Source organism: Passer domesticus, chromosome 23, assembly GCF_036417665.1.
Source record: "Passer domesticus isolate bPasDom1 chromosome 23, bPasDom1.hap1, whole genome shotgun sequence".
Lineage (NCBI taxonomy): Eukaryota > Metazoa > Chordata > Aves > Passeriformes > Passeridae > Passer > Passer domesticus.
Window position 1 is genome coordinate 798,565 of NC_087496.1, and position 19,674 is coordinate 818,238.

Here is a 19,674-nt window from a genome sequence, read left to right on the forward strand (position 1 = left end):
GGAGTACAGAGGCTGTAACAGAACCCAGGCACTCACCAACATGCCCCTGCGGCGGAAGCCCATCATGCAGAGGCGGCACTTGAACATGAAGCTCTCATAGTCAGTGGACGCAATCCGGGGCTTGAAGGTTTTGGAGCGGCTGATCCGATCAGCCTTCTTGGCCTCCCTCTCTGGGTTGTGCATTCTCTGCATGTGCTCTCGCAGCTTGTCCTTCCTCTGGGAAGGAAAAATTGGGGAGAAAAATGTCAGCAATGTCACAGAAACTGCCATATTGCCTGTTATGCATAAGAGCCACAGTTTGAGGAGTTGTTCAGGGATCTCTCTCCAGAGAGGGAAATTTTCCTCTCAGAAAAATGTGTTCCTTCACCCAGAAGTATCCAGTCCCTCAGTGTCCCATCACAAACTCAGTGACAGGAAGCAGGCTGCTGCCACCACAGTTTACCTGGCTCACAGTCTGCTCCATCTGCTCCAAGGAGATTTGGAAAGGAATCTGGATGACATGTGCTGAAAAGCTGGATGCCATGGACACAGGCTTCTTGGCCAGTAACATTATTAATCCACTGGCACCAGCAAGTTAACTGAACTGTTACAAGCAATGTAACCCAAACACCTGGCAATGGAGGTGTATGATGTCCCAGTTCTTAATGAGCAGATAGAAAGTTCCTTTGCTATTTAATTATTAGGAATAAGATCTGTTTGAAATAAGATGCTGAGGTAACCTTGCCCCTTGTCTTTCAGAAATGGATGTCACAGCTCACACAGGACACCAAGCAATGCATGCAACTCACAGGCAAGTCTAGTGTGTTATTTTCTTTCACCTTTGAGAACATGAACTTATCTCCTTGAAGGAGGGTAAAGAATAGTGGTTTTTGTACTAGTAATGATCCAGCCAAGAGGCGCCTCACCTTGAACTGCTTGCCACAGGTGGAGCACAGGAAGTCTTTGCGGTCTGAGTGCCGCAGCATGTGGAGTCGCAGCTTGTCGGGGCGGCAAAAAGCCTTGTCACACTCTGTACACTGGTAAATCTTCTCAGAATGGAAACTGCGCACATGTTTCTTGACCTAAAATGGCAGATCACAGAAAAATGAAGTTTATTCAAGAGAGAAGTGAGTGGTAACACAGTCTAGGAAACTCTTTGCAATGTGAAAGAAAACGAAAACGTTTCGAAGGTGTCTAGTATACTTCAGTTTAAAAAGTATTTGATCAGAACAGTTAATATCTCAGCAATAGTTTCTATAAAGCCATAACATTTTTATTACTCATCTGGATGGGTGATTTGATTTCCTCAAAACTGATTCTTGAAGGCATCAGCTATTGCACAGCTGCACTTAATGGGCGGCAAAAGTCCACAATGTACCATTTGCACAAAATCACCCTTGAGTTAACACATTCATCTGAGGTTCATTATCTTCCTTTCTTTTATAAGAAACCAAAACATAGGGACTAATTCCTTTCAATCAGACACAATGAGCTTGCAATTATAAGTGGCAAATAAAAAAACCACTTATTCAGAACAGCATTTGTGCACCATTCCTGAATGGTGATTACTTCTCCATACTTGGGGACTATCCTTCACCTCTTCAAACATCTAGAGGGGTATTTTTTTCCTCCCCCCAATAAAGGAACTAATGAAGTTTGACATCTAAAATGAAAGCATTGTTCAAGAAATGGATCTCTAATTAAATCCTTACTGTCTTCTAATACTGATCATACACGGAACAACTTGGCATCTCTACCTGTTCCACATAGAAGTATTTCAGTAGGCAGCAGTGACTAGTCTTAATTATCCACACAGCAAGAAGAGAAAAAAAATCATTGTTAAATGTCAAAAATACAACTGAATAGGTGGAAAAAAAGCCATGGGTCTTTCAGTCATTTGCACAGGAAAGTTTACAGGGAATTAAGTTGCAGTACAGCATTTCTGAATCATCAACATTCTTCCTTGCTGAATATTTCCAGAAGATAAAGGACTTCTTCCAGGATGGAATTATATTAGTAAAATCACTTTCCCCCATCCTTTCCTCTTTAGTCTAGTGGATAGTCTATCTGTTCCTATTACTGACATAAACCGGATTTCTATATTTCAATTTCAGTCAGGCAGCTCAGTAAGACACATCAATTACTTTGTCCCTAGGAAGGATAATGAATATGTGCATGGTCCATCTCAGTTTTTTCTTACTGGACATGGAAATAGAACCTTTAAATTCTACTAATGAACTTGTCCAAATGCTCAGCATAGTGTACAGTAGCTGCATTACTCACTGCTCCAGTGCAGTGTACAGGGAAGGAGAATAAAGTGCCCAGCTGAAGCTCAGGGGGGAAGTCAGGAAGCAGAGTATCCTGATCTGTTCTGGCATTTCTTCGAGCTGTTCAAATGAATTATCCTGACAGAAAGCAGGCAAGGGATTAAAGATGTAAACCCCCTTGTTCTTTTGATCAGAGTCTTCATGATGAAGGGCAAGGTGTGTTCAAGTACAAGCTGAATACAATAAAAGACAATTCTTTCTTGTGCCATGGCGATGTAGTAGTCAGGACCTCTGCTTCAGGAATTTTTTAGGAATAAGGCACCCACCCGTCTGCACTACAGTGCCTTCTAATTGACAGATTGAAGCATCACACCTGGTGATTTAGTGGACAGAGTACTTCAGTGTCATAAGACAATGTCTAGCAGTGGTTGGTCACTCTTCCTTTTTAATTTCTGACCGAGGTGGACCCCTGCATCTTGTGAGAATGAACTGCTGTGCAGTTACACAGGGAGAGCACTGAGAAACCCACAGCCTTGTGAGAGACCCCCAAAGCAGTGTTTCAGATCAGTACAGCATCTCACCTGGATAAAATCTGGGAAGCGCTTCTTGCAGGTGGGGCAGGTGAAATAGCCATCATTGACATGGATGGCCACGTGATCCTTAAGCAGATCCAAGCGGTCAAAGGACTCAGGGCAGAAAATGCAGGAGTATGTTTTCTGGTCCATGTGAAACTTCATGTGGCCCTCGAGGGCACCACTGTTGATGAAGCCCTTGTTGCAGATGTCACAGGTCAAAGGGCAGTTCCCTTCCCGCCCATGGAACCGCAGGTGCTGGTCCAGCTTATCCTTCTCCCGGAAGGCCTTCCCACACTGCAGGCATTTGAATGGGCGGAAGGATTTCCGGATGAACAGGTGCTGCAGAGCTGCATTCTGAAAGAAGCATCCAAGAGACCATTAGCTTTCATTACCACTTATAGACTCCACATCCACATATCTTCAGGATTAAGTATACCAGATGATTAGTGAACCTAAACTACAAGAAATTATTTTCCATCATATGTGGTCTCCAATTTACAGCAGGGGAGGCTGTGACAGGCAGAAGTCAGGGGACACACCTGCAGCTACACCCTGAGTTAACAGAACATAGTGAAGGAGTTTCCTTTCCATCCCCGATTTCTTCTGATTTAGCTGACATTCTTTAAGCATGCAAATTTTCTGTAAAATAAAACTAAGTCCTCTCTGAAGCACAGACCCAGGCCTGAGAAAACCTGCAATTCCAGCTGATCACTGGGCATCACGTCATAAGTTCAGCCACCACACAAAGGAATGGTGAGCCAGCACTGTATGTTTCCCTCAGGAGCAGGGCTTATGAAATTCCACAGCCCTTTACAAGATCACCTTCTGCATCAAAGATCACCACAGAGCTGTGCAGCGGTGGTTTAACATTACCTGGAGAACTTTTAGTGGAGCATACATTCAAGAAATGCTGGTCTGAACTTTTTTACTATTGCCACAAAGAACAGAGTTTCAAAACATGATGACAAGGGCAGAATGGCAGCCTTATCAGCAGCACGTAAAGAACTTGTGAGCAATACTCCACTCCTACTGTGAACAATGTCTCTTCTCAGCACCTTTTTTTTTTTATGTGTGTTTGCCTTCACCCTGCCTTTTCTGTAACATTTTGTGATCATTCTCTATTTGTTTTCTCTCCTTACCCTTCAGATAAGTGTTATAGAGCCATCCCAGTCCTTACCCAGCACTCTCTGCTGGAAGAACAGATGCTGCTGGATGCACTGCCTATAGAAAGAGGGAAGGAGGTCCTGCACCTGCACTTCAATATTGGATGAGAACTTTCATGTTGGATAGTTGCAAAGCTGGAATTGAGTCCTATGAAATTCCCCAGCACATTGTCACCCATACTGCATTTAAGGTACACTGCAATGCTCCATTCCTCTGCAAGAAGTCTAAGCAATATCCACTCTTCTCTCAAATACTTCTATAAACATTATTTATTGATGTCTTTTTTCACATCACACAAAGAATCTACATCATGATAGTCAGAGACAATGTGGAAGAGCATAGTTCAAATTGCATATTAGGAAGAAATTCTCAGCTGTGAGGGTGGTGAGGCCCTGCCACAGACTCCCCAGAAAAGCTGTGGCTGCCCCACCCCTGGAAGCACTCAAGGCCAGAGTGGATAGGGCTTGGGGCAACCTGTCATAGTGGAAAGTGTCCCTGCCCATAGCAGGGGGGTGGAACTGGACGAGTTTTAAGGTCCCTCCCAGCCCAAACCATGCAGATTCCATTAAGATATTGCTGACACTTCTGCTCACATGTGTTCCATATGAACCACTTCTTCATGAGACCCATTCATGACTTCTGCAAACAAATTTCCCTCATTTCCTCTCTCCTGTGCTTGTGAGAATGTGACAGCTGACACAACTGACATTTGCTGTGTCTCTTAAGTGCACACCAACAGCTGACACTGATTAAGTAAAATTATGAGCTCTTCTGCTGGAACGAGGGAATAGCTTGGGAATACTGTGAAATGCTGTGCTAAGAATTAAATTTGTGAACCTCAAAGATCCTTTTTCACCATCTGAACTGCAGAGGGAAACCTAGACTTTCATTCCAGGAAAGAACAAGAGAGCAAATGTTTTGCTATCAAAAAAAAATTAACACTTTAATACAGGAGCTCCAAATAGGGCTTCCCAGGAGCTGTCATCATCACTATTCTCAATTTTACAAGTGGAGACAATGGGAACCACAGGAATCTGCTCTAAGTCACACTGGGAACTGGAAAGACAGCCATGTGCTGTGCAAAATCTGATGTGCTGCTTGGAGTTCAAAAGCATCTCCCTTTAACCACAGGGAGATGCTAATAAAAGATATATGAAAAGATGTATTTCAAGTCCTGAACTTCACGATTAACTTGAGTTTTGATCACAGGTTCCTTAGCAGGGAGCTGACTGCTAATAGAGCAGGCCAGACTCAACACAGCCCTGTTGTTATCTCAAGGGCTATAGAATATGAAATGTTTTACTGCTCTTTGCCTAGGTAATCTATCAACTATAAAAACAGAACAAAAGAACTGTTGTCTCCTTAACTTGTAGTATTGATCTGGCACAAATAATTGCGCAAACAAATCCCCCAAAACTTTAAGACTGATATTACAGCTCTTCATCCAAGCAATTTACTCCTATAAAATCCACCTTAAATCTACAAAGAACTGGTATGAAAAGAACTGGAAAGATGCAAATTGTTATTCAGGTAACACTTAGTTCTGGACATGGGTTACCTAAAGAAGAATGAATGTGACAATTTATGGTGCAGGGTCAATCAGGGAAACACTAAACAGGAGTTGGACCAAACAACATGGAAGGCGGTGTTGATACGTACCATTGGATTAGATACAGGAAAAACCCAATGAAACAAAAACACAAACCTACCTGCAGCTCCAGCTGAGCAGGCAGCATTGAGAGAGAAAAAAATACTTATGTTATGCAATGGACTTGAGAAAACAGAAGCCTTGACTTCTGCAGGTCACTACAAAGGCTCTTCCAACTAGAGTTAACTGCTTTGAGGTTTTTGCCTCAGGAAACACTAAACATATCTTCCAGGTTTACTCTGTAGTTAGGAACTACTCAAGGGGAGTTAAAAGGGCAAAGATAAAAACCACAGATAATCTTGAAGGTGTTTTGTGACCTTTCCTGTTTTCCTAGGGCTGATTAACAGGGATGCAATATGCACTGCAGAACCATAATGAGAGCAGAATGCTTTCAGCAGAAGGAAATAATTAGGGCAGGATGACAACAGGGTAGGGAGAGTAAAAAAGTTAAGGAGAAGGGACTTTTTCTAACCTCCTTTTACTGACTGTGCTCCTTGCTGCACAACCACTTGCATTTCACCATGAAGGAAGTGACTGTGCTTTCCAAATCTTATTCCTATCCATCCTGTTTCTGGCATTAGCACACAGACACCTTATATGCTGCCCAGAACTGAACTAAAAACAAATATTCATTTTGGCTGTGGACCACAATGCTCTTCTAATTTTCTACAAAAGTTCTTGAAGGGTGCGTGTCTCTCTTTTCAATACTAGGGGCCTCCCCAGCTGCCACAGTTAAGGTCTGATCTCCAAGGAAACCCCACAGACTCTAGAGCAGAGGCTGAACTGATTCTATCAGGGCTTGAACCCTGGGGTAGGACAAATCAGTGCTTCCAGCTAGCATGAAAACAGTCTCAGAGCACTATTGTCTTAAGCCTTAGAAAAGCTGAAGTAATTCACAAAGAACGACTGGTTTTGAAAACTAAATCTTATTTAATTAATAAGGAAGAACAAGAGCTACACAGGTTTCAGAATCATAACCAGGAGTCAGAACTTTGTACCTTTTCTTTGGAAGCGAATAAGGTACCACATAGCTAAAAATGAAATGTTTGCTTGCTTTTATTTTGAAGTGCGTGTTATTGTAAGCAGGTGCTGTATGAGTGTTCAGAGGGTGATTTTTCAGTGCTTAAAAAATTATGCTTGCTGGTTTAGTCTTATCTCAAGTGCTTATTGCTCACAGTCTGATGCAATATGGAAAGGTCTGTGCAACCATCCATCTGCCATTCTGCCAGTGCTACTGGCTTGAAACATCTCCAGGACTGCTGAACACGAACTGCCAGATAAAGGGAAAGTTCAGAAGACTTGAAATACAAACGTATCAGTGAACCACCACTGCACTTCTCTGAGCTGTCATCCATTTTTGATGAATTTACAGAGAACAAAAGCTAAGTCACAAGACAAAGAAGTAACTTCAGAATTTCTGTCCTTTTCTTCCTACATTAATTTCAGAGGATCCTAAGTTCACATCTTGGGTTCAAAAGTTCAGGGAAATGGGCAGTGCTTTCTTTTCTTTTCTGAGGACGCTGTAGCACACTGTAAGTAGTACATCCCAATGCTCTGTCAAAACTCCAGCATCTCTCTCTGTACTCTACTATACACCCTTCAAAACACATTCAATAAAAAAATCCCCCAAGCTTTTACCATATGAAAATGAAATCACTGGTAGAAACTTGCCATTCAGAGACTGCAAGCATATTGTATGGTTAAAAACTGTGCAGTCTTAATGTGCTGAAGCCAAACTCTTCCTTCAAGACATACCACAGCATTTTTGGGGTAACATCACCATTGGTCTTGCATATATGTTACTGTAAACTGCAAGCAAAATTTGGCTCAACATCTTCCCATACAGAATAGTTACTCAACTCTTTTCTAATCCTTCCTCATCCCCTAAAAATGAACACTTATCCCACTGCAGCTGTTTCTTTCCTTAATCCAAAGTTAACACATGGAAGGAAAAGATTTTAAGCTAAATAAACTGATCTCCCAGTTACAAAGCTTCAAGGATTATTTCCTTGAATCATTTCCGTCCCACACAACCAGCTCAGCCAGTTGACATTGAGCTCAGGCTCAAAGTAATTGCTCTTAACACAGGTTTTGCTCTCAAAGGCAGGGTTTTCTACCCCAAAAAAGGACTTTATCACTAAGTATCATCGTCATCTAAGTGGATCCAAATGGAGGTTGTGTTTCCTCTTTGGCAATTATTTGCAAGAGAGTTCTGAGAGACACAGATGGTGCTGTGAGCGAGTCATTAGTCCATGCCACAGCACGAGGATTCTGCCAGTTGTTTGAAGCACCCCAGCTTGCCAGTTTGGATGGACTGTGTTTTCATGCAAGAATTACTGTGATGGAATTCAATCAGCTCCAGCTCCTGACCAGTTCTCACTAACACCTATGAGATACTGGTCCTTTATGTGAGATTTGTCTTCCTCTCAGTGCAAAGAAAACTGCTAGGAATGAGATGCTTTATTGGGATTTGGAAACGGATCTGACAGTGAAAGGAGGACCAGCTGGCCCTGGCAGGCAGGCCTGGCATTCCGTGGGTTATAGTGGATGTGATCCCCCATCCTCTGTGCTTACCCTGATGCGCTTTGCTCGCCTCATGTCATCTGCTGTCACAGTGCTCTGTGTGGGCACCGTGTTCCCCTCGTGCTGTGGCTGTACATGTAGCACATGGTTTTCCTGTTGCTCCAGTGCTGCCTGTGGCTCTGTTGGCACTGGAGTCTGTTCCTGCTGCTCCAGCCCATTCAGTGGGGCTTGTCCGGCCTCATCAAACTGCCCCTTGCTGGAAAAATGCAGCAAGTCCTGAAATCGCAAATCATACAACCAGTGATTATTCCCCCCACCCACTGAAAAACACTTTGATAATATTCAGCAGACAAGATTTGTACATATTCAATCATAAACTATAAACAAAACAGCATAGTGTAGTGTCTGCACTAACTCCTATGTGTCCACTGTTGCTTTTGGCACATCACCTTCACCTACAGCAGCATCACCCAGAGCACCAGGGAGGCAGTGCTGCAGGTGGGCGACTCTTCATGGGCCATCCTTTTCTTTGACCAGCCATGGTCATTATGCTTTCTTTCTCAGCATTCTTACTCACCCATTCAACTCGGCAACAATGATGCAGTAAATAATAAAAATTGAATAAACTTTGGCAGCAAAACCAATCAGCTTTATCTGGCTGATTAGCCAGATAATAGCCAACAAGGCTCTTCTGCACTCAGGACTATTTCCACTTTAACCAAAGCAACTAGTGCAGACCCAGGAAAGGAGAGAATTTCTGTCTCATGGAAATTGTTGTCACTTTGAAACTCTGTGTGTCATTTTGCAGTGTCTTCTCCTTCCTAACGAACTATCTGGAGTGCCAAACTGGAGAGTGACAAACAAGGTAATCACACTGGACACTATGTGTTTTTTTAATCCAGTTTCCAGCTCTGTACACATCACTTCCATATATCACACAAAGCTATTTTTCCTCCTCTTTCGCATTAGCATAACAGGGAGGTGTTGTGAGCAGGAAAGCACATGCCAAAAGTCTACATTCTTTCCCTGCAAGTTCTGATAACTCTTCTGGAATGGAATCATCTTCTATTACATAAAAAACCACACACAGATCCTTATTTTACACCATGTAATGCAACTGAAGAAACTTAAAAGCACAAGTTAGGAAACAGAACACCAGAATTAATTTTGAATTATGTCAGCTTAAGGGTGGTGCTGTCAAAACACAAAAGTGGGTGTGGGAGAAGAAAACCAAGGAACGAGGCCCTTACAGACTGTGAGTGCTTACCAGAAAGAGACCCTTAGTAAACAATACACCATCGCAGTGTCCAGCCCAGGTCTGGGTGGCCAATTTCCACCTTGCTGACACTCCGCAATGCTCTCAGTCCCCAGGCAGAACTCATGCCCACCTTTAGTGAGGTGAGCAGACCTCCAAGGGCTCAGGGCATCATCCTATCCCACTGCACAGACACAAGTGAGACCAGCTCTGGGCCATGCTCCAAGCTGGCAGGACACAAGCCACCTCCAGTCCAAAGGCCACTCACACACTGGACTGCACCCAGCAAGCACCATCTCCCCAGAGTGAAGGGTTTGGGACCAGCATTAGGTTTATTTGTCTAAATGAGGCTGGCATGTGTCATGTTAGCCTGTAGAGAGGGTGAGCTCACAACTGCCTGCACCTAATGTAGCATTTAGGGCATTGCAGCAGGAATTCACAGGCAGAGTACACATTCCTCCCTCTGAGTCAGCACAGAGCCATGACCCAGTGAGAAGACAGAGGAAAATTACCACTCCAGATATCAGCTTTCAGCTAAGTCATAAACCAGAGCACTGATCCCTTCTGTCACTGCTCATAAAAGGACTTAGTGGTAACCTAAGCATGGTCAGCATCAGAGAATTTAGTTTTTTACTTAAATGCATCATATTACATCCCTGCAGAGTATAACCAACAGCTGCAAGCAAAAGAACATTTTGCAATAAGCCTGCCTACAGGAGGCCCTTCTGTTATTATTAAAACATCGAAGAGAATCGTATCTCAAACTTATTTAATTCTACCAGCAACAGTTGTAAGAGCAGGCTATCTCACATTCCAGAAAGGACAAATAGGAGCTTAAACTCCCATTACAGCTTTACTGTCTAAATTACTTCTGTGAGGCAGCTAAACTGTCGCAATAAGCCACCTCACTGCTAAGTACCTTGCAGTGAAACTTGCTGCAGAAATCCAAGTGATTTTACAGGTTTTATAGTAGGGAAGTAGTGTTTTCTCCTGGCAGAGAATTCCAGCTAGAAACCAAGAATTATTCATTTTTAAGTCCAAAGCACACCCTCAGTTTGCACTGATGCCCCAAATTATTTTCAGTCAAGAGCTTACATTCCATGTGCTATTTTTTCCCCTCCATCTCCAAAAATATACCTGTGTTCCTTCTTCACACTTTTCACCATTTTCACTGGTTACTTCCATGCGCATGAATTTGGGAGGGCGCCCAGGGCGTCTGCCTGGTCCAAATCTTCTCTTTCCTCGCCCACGACCTCGGCCTCTGGTTCTGCTCCAGGTTAGATACAAAAAAAGACTAATTTGGATTCTCCACTGATTTTATGCTTTCTTTCTCAGCACTCCTACTCACCCATTCAACTCAGCAACAATGATGCAGCAAATAATAAAATGCAGTAAATAATAAAAACTGAATAAATTCTGGAAGCAAAAACAATGGGTTTCTGGCTGGTATCTATTTATTTTGTGCTTTATGAGAAGCCAAGGTTCAGAACACATTAAAATTTCTATCAGTAATCATGGGACCAAGAGGATTACTTGCTTCCATCTAGCCCTTTGCCATGGCAGACTTCTTCTAACACCCCAGTTTATGTTGTGCTGAGAAGCATTTTCAGCATGATGGAACAAGTGCACAAGGAAACCCATTTAAAATCTGAAGCCATAACATTCCTCCCCAAAAAGCATTCAGCTGTTGATGTCAGGCACCAAACAGAAGTGAACAATTGTGTGTCAATAAAGCAAAACAAAACAGAGTCACTTGCTACATTTCAGGAGAAAGAAGGCACCAATATCGTCTGCTCTGTGACAGGTGTTTGTAGATTCAGTTTTTAATAAGTCAGGATAAACTATCTTGCCACTGGCACAATGAGGCACTAGAAGCCTTGTTTTCCAAGCTCTGTACTTCCACATCTCTGACAAACACAGTATTTCAATACTGTGATACTGAAACATTACAAATATTTAAAGTCATTGTCAAAAAAAAACAAAACAAAAACCTCACTAATTTCAACAGACTATTTATTTCTCTCAAGCTACTGCTTTCACAGTCTCTCATACCAGTCAGCCTCCTGCTGCCATGATTTTCCCTTCTGGTGCTGAGCTGATCTCTCCTGAGTTGGTCATTAAGATTTGCAGGACAAAGCCCCTCCTTTCTGCATGTTTGGGGAAGCACCCCAGTGATCCACAAGCGAAGCTAAGGCTGTCAGTACCTGCTGAAGAAGTCCAGCTTCTCATCATGGGAGTTGAGGTGCTGCTGGAGCTGCTCCGAGCTCATGAAACGCCGATTGCACTCGTAACATGGCCAGTTCTTTTCCTGCTCCCTGAGCACTGTTGGAAATGTCAGTAACACCATTTCACTCATCACCAACTAAACCTAATTTTTTTGCCCCCAGCCTCTCTATCCTCTGTGGGCCAGATTTCTCCCCTGAAGGTTAGACAGGTTGCAGAATACCCAGCCCTGCTCTGCTGGTCTTTGCTTTTATGTCCTCTGCACTGTGCCATGACCATAGCTCATCACAGAGACACAGAAAGATCACTGGGGACAATTCCTATGGACTATCAACACTGTTAGTTATTAAGGGGGATTCTGAAGTTCACCAAGTTCACCCTTGTACGGAAGAGCACCTACAGGATTGTGCCTCTGGTTTAAGTTAAGGGAGATCAAGGGAAATTTCTAAATCTAAAGCAGTCGCACAGCAGACAGTGAGTACAGAAACAGACCTCTTCCTGAGAGAAAGCAACTTAAAGCTTCCCAGAGGCAAAGGCTTAAATTAAGGTAATATTCTAATGAGAATAGTTATTGGAAATAAGCCCCAATAACACAATCTAGATCTGATTTAACTTTTCCCAAATTAGCAGAAATTTGGGAGCACTATACAGGCCATATACTTGAAAGTAAGGAGTGCAACTTGCAACCACCACCACACTGAAAGCAGAAGATCCCAAGTTACCCTTCCTTTCCTCCTCAGTTATGTCATGGATCTTCTGGTTCACAAACTCAGCGTAGGAGGCAGCATACCACACCTGCAGCAGGGGCACAAGGTAACAGGACACTGAGGAGGAGCCAAAACTAACGGAAATTCATTTGAAAATGGGTTTTAAGCAACACATTTACTTCACTTGCCTCAACAACTAACTCTTATTTCTCTTTCCATCCTGAATAATAAAGTCTGGTAAGATCAATGTGGCCCCACTGAGGAATGAAAGAGCTTTGCTCAGTAAGTGCATGCATTTAATTTTAAGGTCCTGCTTCCTAACACAAATGTTTATTTCACACATGGCTTCCAGTAGCTCTAAAGGAAGTACGATTAATCTCTTCAAACCCAGCTACGTGACTGTAAAGGAAGGATGTCATCAGAGTACTGATACCTGTACCAAGAGGAATGGATATATTATTAACTTGGGGGATTTCCCATTTCTTTCCTGCTCTCCTTACATAGACAATAGGCAGCACCATCCACATAGATTCATTTAAAATGCTTCTGAGCTTCTGAAGGATTGGAGCAATATGGTCTTGCTTCCCACACAGATCTGCCAGGCACCAGAATTATGGACCCACTTTTGTCATACAAGGAATTCAAGCCTTCAGCAAAGGCAACCACAAGAGGCAGGAAGACAAAGTTCATTAAAGCCTAAAAGCAGATGCCCACATTTAGATGAGAATTCTTCCATAATTTAATTTGTTTGATGAAAAAGAGTGGATTTTAGAAAAGATTTCTCAAAGAAGGCATGAACAGATTTTCATCATGAAAAATTCAAACAAGTTTGAACTTGCAGTGGACCACAGGCAGAGGTGAAGAGGATTTCAAGGACTCTCCAACAGGTGTGTCACTCTGCAGGAATCTCACTATATGGACAAAGACAAAAACCTGGAGCTCCTGTGTAGCAGCTGGCAGGCAAATCAGAACTTCCCAGCTTCAACTACTTTAATCTCTGGACAAAATGTGCATGAATGCCCTACATCCACTTGGGGAAGAAACGAAGTTACCAAGCCTTTCAGTTAGCAAGCCATTTTACCCCAAAAGGCACTACTAACACATAAAGTAAGAAAAATTATGATCCCACAGGGAGATTTAAAGTCTGATTTCAAATTGCTTTACAAACTGTTGAGAAAATGGTGTTTGAATACACTTAAAATGGATTTGTAAGATTTCTAGTAATTCAGCCTAAAAAAATTTAAGGACTAATTTCAGATTGTCCTGCTCTTAAAAGGGTATAAATAGGCTTTTGCTCTGATTTAGTATGTGCACTTACTAAGCAATTGTTTATCCAGACATATTGTTGAAATCTACATGCAAGAAGAGATTTGAAGAACAACAAAATTTCCTTGTATCAAATTTTTTTTTGTTCCCCCACCAGTGCCCCCAAAAAAGTTGAAAATTAAGGCTATCTCAGCTAGCCACGCTGAGATAATCAATAAATTTTTAGAGGGAACAAAACGTAATCAACATTATCAATAAATTTTTAGAGGGAACAAAAAGCAAACCACAGGGAAATCACAACATCCTTTATTGTTTTTCACATGCAAATTTTCAAAATCTCCAAGAAAGCTAGGTAAAAGGAGAGACCACATTCACTTAAGGCACTAGAAAACAAGCCAGGAACACACAGGGCTAACTGGAAAGATCATCCAGAATTAAAAAAATAGGATTGCTGCAATAAAAATCGGATTGTGTCAGCAAAATATATGTTGTGTAAAGCATGACAGGGAGAGACAAATAATTTACCTATTTTTATTTTAAACTTCCTCATGAGCCAAAATTCATTAAAATGCATATGTTGGTGACTAACTACTTACTGACTTCAGTGACATTCAATTCAGGCCAGGCTTTTTTCAGAGGAAAAAAGTTCTAAAACTATTCACATCAGTAGTTTTTGGCACTTGTTAGGCATCAAATTTATGTTATTACATAATCAGTAGAAAAAGAGAATCCTGACACAAGCAATGCCATACCTTGAGTTCCTGCTTGGGCTCCACATTTTTAATGGTGGTGTAATAAATGTGATGGCCGTACTGATAGGCCACCAGGTTCTGCTCCAGGTGATTTTGAGCAGGACGCACAAACATCATCCAGTTACACAGAGCCTCACTGGAAAGTTCAAACCACAAGTCCTCTTGCAAGTCTCGGTCTTTTCTGTCACCCTTATCAAGAGAAACCTGTAGCAAAATCCAATTCCATGTGACTGTAACTGCCTGGCAGCACATTCAAAAGAACATGAGTTACTAAGAAAACTACTGTGCCCATGCAACTGTTACATTAGCAGAGAAATGAGGACATAGCTAATTTTCTCTCTTTACTAACACGGATCCAGAAACAAGCAGAAAAATATTTAGCAACAGGTAAATATTAACTAGGGAGGCACAATGGATCCTTCCAAGGCTTTCAGGGACAAGCATCATTCATTAAAGGGGTCAGGCATAGTATGAACAAGTGACTAACAAATAACACACAAGTAGCCGTAGCTTTAGTAGGCTACAGAAACACCAGTCAGAAGTTTCTAACTGGCAGACTCACTTTTCCTTTCATTTCTTGAGTCATGACATGCTCAAGCAGTAAGCAGCATTTTTTAGCTGAAATTCTCCTCGTTGCTGAATCTGCCTATGGTCACAACTTGCTTGTCATACACTGACCATCAGAACCCTCCTAAGACTGTGGATCTAAACTCCAACAAATAAAGGACCATTTTTTTTCTAGTGAAACAGCATATAAATGGATAAAAGTCACTCAAATCCATTTTACCCCATACCAATTACTTGGCAAGAGGAAAAGCATAAAAATATCTCCTCTCCCCTACATCTTATGAAGAGAAAGGTAAGAAAAATATTTTGAACAGACATTGACACTAAAGAACGGCTGCAGAACATCCTCAGAAGGGGGTGCTATTTTTATGTCCAGATGCTGCTTCAGCTCCTGTGAGAGTGAGTCACAGCCTTCCATGTTACGCACCCTATATATACATACATATATTCTGTCACTGTAATGCCAGAACATTCACCAGGATTAGTGTGTCACCCTGAATAACAGAGCAGATTTGAAGCCAAAACAATCTGGATATTTCTTAGTTACATTCAGAGATGGAAGTAACAAAATATCTCTAGTGAACTGATGAAGATAGAGTGACAAATTAATGAAAATGAAAGCTTAGGCACAAATTGATTTCCCCTTTTCTCACCCTTACCTTCAAATGGATATAGCAGTCTTTGAGCTCAGTCTGTCTGACCAGGGGTCCTTCCACAGGCCCAAACTGTGTACGCTTTGGGATGCGCCTCTTGGAGAACACACCTCCCAAAAACCTGTCTATATAGAGCACCAGGGGAAGGCTGGCCCTTGCCCTGGTCAGCACAGGCCGGTTTGGGATGGGATGCAAAGGTCCATGTTTTGGACACACTGAGGGATGTGCGTTATTACACTCTTCACACCCTGCAACACAAAGGCAGAGAGGATATGACTTTTAGGCAGACACTCACACACTAGCTCAGAGACAGCCTTATCTCTCTCTAAATATCTTTGGCTCAGCTGTGGGAACACTTATGCCAATAGTCTGTCTACATTTTAAAATATTAGACAGGCCAGTGTCCAGCAAAATTAGAACAAATCAGCTCAGAGACTTCACTAAAGACAGAATTTTGTCTTTTCAGTCAAGCAGTCTAATTTGAATTCACGTTTCTGGGAATCAAGACTCACATTTACTCATTACTGTTAAAATCTGAATGGTTTTTGACTCTCTTTACTAAAGGTCTAATGGAGAGGGAAGGAAAAAAGTGGGGGCAGGTAGTACATTACATATGACTGCACATGCTTACACAAATCATTGGGATCAAAGGGTCGAGGTGGATCTGGATCCCACTCATCCATGTCAGTGTCTTCACCATCTTCATCCTCATCTTCATCGTCATCATCTTCCTCTTTTGTTTCTATCCTTTCCATTTGATTCTGTAGAGGTGCCAAAGGATCAGAACCATCCACAGCCTCCATAGGAGGTATCACCTGGTTATGCACCGGTAACGATGCCTGAGGCGAGAATTCACAAACAATTCAAGCTGATTCACAAAGAAAACTACAAGGACAAGCAATGAGGGTCCTTGCTACTCTACCCTTCCTGCTGCCTCTGGAAATGGAGAGGAGGACAAGGGACGGTGCTAAATGACTGCCAAGGGACGTTTTGCATGGCTGGCTGCTGCTGATGGCCTTGCTCAAAACACCCTGGCTATACCCTGCCAAGGACTCAGTTCTCAGAAGAAACTGAACTCAGAGGACATTCTCAACCCTCACAGAAAGTTTAAAACCATGTCCAGGCTCTGCGGATATTAAGTGGAGCCTAAAGCTGTATTTTAATTTCTTTTGTACAAGTGAGAGAATCCTGCACTTTGGCACACAATCTTCTCTTTACAATCCAACAAAACCAATCTCCAGAGTACAAACGTAGAGGTCAAGAAGGGGTGAGGCAATGTGGAGACTAGATATAAACTATGGGACATGAAGAACAGTTGAGGGCATTGCATTCTTCCACTAATTTTCCAAGTTTAGCCCTTTCCTTCCTTAAAAGAACTACAACATTTGAAGTTTGGCACATATTCCATCACCCATACAGATTTCTCAGGTAGAGAACAAGAAACACTACACGCAGCAGAACTGCCTGAAAACACTGGCAAGGAAACCCAGTGGATGCTGCTGTGACATGCAGTACTACAACTTCCATTAACTTCACTTTTCAGCACTGACAGAATTTTAAGGTGGCCGTTCACAGAAACATCAGTGAAACAGGTTTCTCTGTATATTAACTATATGATATCCTCAACCCCCACACATTCCATGGTGAGACTAGGGAAGACAGTACAAATCTGCACTACAGCTTGCTCACATCTCCTCCCAGATCACTTAGCCACATTTCATCCCCAGAGATGATGGAGCAATGGAATCAGTGCGCTCTTACATGAAAAGGAAAGGGTGCCTGGCAACTTACTCTATCTGCTTGTGGCCCCTGCTCCAGAGCCACTGGCTGGGGGGGGTCAGCAATGCTGCCGAGCACAGACAGGTTGGTGGGATTCATGCTCTGAGCAGCAGCAGGCAAGAGCACCGTTACCTAAAATCACAGGCACTCATTTTAGCACTGCAGCATTTCCATCAGTCACTTAACACATGGGCAGGGCCCAGCATGCACAGTTCCCTTGAGCCCTGCACTCTACTCAAAAACTGCTGCATTCCCATGATTTTTGGGGTTCAAACAGGAATGATGGGCTTGGAGAGAACCTGCAGCTCCTGGGAGAAAGAGAAAGACTTCAAATCTACACTTTGCAAATTGTGAATTACCTATTACACATTTAAAAATCAAGGTCCTCTGTTCAATTGCACTAAAAACAGATGTTAGGAGCTCTTTAGCTCTTAGTAAAACCAGTGATTTGGGGTCTTTCTTCCTTTACACCCAAATTTACTTTCGTTTTCAAGGGAAAAGGTAAAGAAGGACTAAAAAACATTTCCTCTTTTTTTGACTTTTTCTTTCCTCAAGCAAACCCTGCTGATGTCTGAGGGGTTTGGAACTAGATAAGCTTTAAGGTCCCTTCCAATCCAAATCATTCTGTGATTCTATGATTCAGGATCCGTAAAAAAAAAGATGGTGTATTGACATCATGAGAAGATCAAACTCTCAAAAAAGAGGATCCCAACAATTATTTTTCTTTACATTTGATCACACTGTACATTTTTGTTTACGTACTTTTTTAAAGTGCTGTAACAACCAAACTAATGCATATTACATTGTTTTATTGATGAATGGATGAGAACAAGGTAAATAAATGAGTAAATAAAACAAAATAAAACTAAGACCTCTAGGAATCACCTTTCCTGCCATTTGTTTCCTGCTTATCTATACAGGAATTTGCATTATTTCCTGTGACTTTTCATCCTTCTCTACAGCTGATATCATGTGGCTTTTAGTTTGTGTCTCTTGACTGTTAAGCAGCTTTTATGCTAAAATACAAGCTCTAAACTCTCTGCAGAGTGCTTAATAAATATCATATAAAACTGGGAACTGTGCATTGGGCCAGTAGCAAAGGAGCAGACGACAATCCATAACGTAAGCACTCAGTACTCCAAACTAGTTGCTTTGTTTAAAGACGTATTAAGAGTAATTTATGAAACTCCTGAAAAACAACAACAAAAAGACTTCAGGGAATGGTCCAACAGTGAAGAGGAAACCACCGTGACAGTCTGGTATTGACACTTCTGAAGTCAAGTGGCAACAAGAGGCATCATTTTTCCTGCAGTGTGCCAGCAAGGAGAGGGTCACACAGACTTGGATCTATTTGTACCCCCTATTAGCATTGCCTACTACTAATCACACCAAACATACCCTTACTTGCACTTCCATGTCAGGCACTGCATGGATTATGGACATTATTTTTAAAAACCTCTCACGTTTTTTCTACAATAAAGTTTTTTTCTGAATGGCAAGAGCAGCTTTAATTTTTATTGTATTATTAGTTGCCAGTTCAGGAATGTTCCACATGAAATGCTGATGGAAAAAACAGCTGCAAAGGCAGGAGCTGACATAATGAGGGATTAACCATTCACCAAAAAATTAATATATATGTTAGGACTGCTGTCAGACTGTGTTGGAATGGAGGACAGGCTGAGGACAGGTCAGTGCTTCTGGAATAATAACAGCAGATCACCTCTGTTGTAACTGCCATCTGCACTGCTTACAAATAATCTCTATTTTTAATTAATCATATATTTGTTAAATGTGTTTTAAGACAAATAGGAATTTCTGGCTTCTTAATGCAGGGAAATTGATGGAGCAAAAAATTCCAGAACAAAACTCCAGAGAATGAGAAAAACTAAAAGACAGGTAACACCTTTATTATGCCAATCATTGCTTTCCATTTGTGCCTCAATCATTTAGAACACTTTTTAGCAAGAAAATTTGTTTTCGGCACAGATTCAATCCTTCAATCTGCCCCAAGACTGTCAATAAACACACATTTTAATGATGGCTTTGGTGATGATTCAGATCTAGTATATCCACACGTCATTAAAAACCCACCAAGCAGTAATGATTTTAAGTCTATGACAAGCAGAGAATTTCAACCACAGATCTGAAAGCACCTGTCTACAACTGATTATCACAGCACAGTCCCCAAAGATACCAATAAGAGTTAATAACAACTTCCCCATCCATGATGGATGTAAAAAGAATAAGGAAAAATTACCATAACTTTACAAACACAGCCTGCAGTTTTCTTTTTCTCCCTGCCCACCTCACACTGGC

At 41.9% G+C, this 19,674-nt stretch overlaps 1 protein-coding gene across 23 annotated transcripts in view; it reads right to left on the minus strand.

The window, feature by feature from the left end:
- The window catches only part of PRDM10 (PR/SET domain 10), a 45,476-nt gene that overhangs the window by 11,645 nt on the left and 14,157 nt on the right, over nucleotides 1-19,674 (minus strand). For 18 of the 23 annotated variants that reach the window (XM_064397597.1, XM_064397604.1, XM_064397610.1 and 15 more), the window contains 11 exons: nucleotides 17,371-17,490; nucleotides 16,211-16,418; nucleotides 15,586-15,827; nucleotides 14,360-14,563; nucleotides 12,357-12,429; nucleotides 11,616-11,733; nucleotides 10,549-10,678; nucleotides 8,208-8,432; nucleotides 2,828-3,175; nucleotides 906-1,061; nucleotides 37-216 (listed from right to left, as the gene is read on the minus strand). In XM_064397597.1, the coding sequence (XP_064253667.1) occupies nucleotides 37-216; nucleotides 906-1,061; nucleotides 2,828-3,175; nucleotides 8,208-8,432; nucleotides 10,549-10,678; nucleotides 11,616-11,733; nucleotides 12,357-12,429; nucleotides 14,360-14,563; nucleotides 15,586-15,827; nucleotides 16,211-16,418; nucleotides 17,371-17,490 (2,004 nt within the window). The remainder of the gene's footprint in view (nucleotides 1-36; nucleotides 217-905; nucleotides 1,062-2,827; nucleotides 3,176-8,207; nucleotides 8,433-10,548; nucleotides 10,679-11,615; nucleotides 11,734-12,356; nucleotides 12,430-14,359; nucleotides 14,564-15,585; nucleotides 15,828-16,210; nucleotides 16,419-17,370; nucleotides 17,491-19,674) is intronic. The other 5 variants (XM_064397615.1, XM_064397614.1, XM_064397613.1 and 2 more) reach the window with 3 other exon arrangements.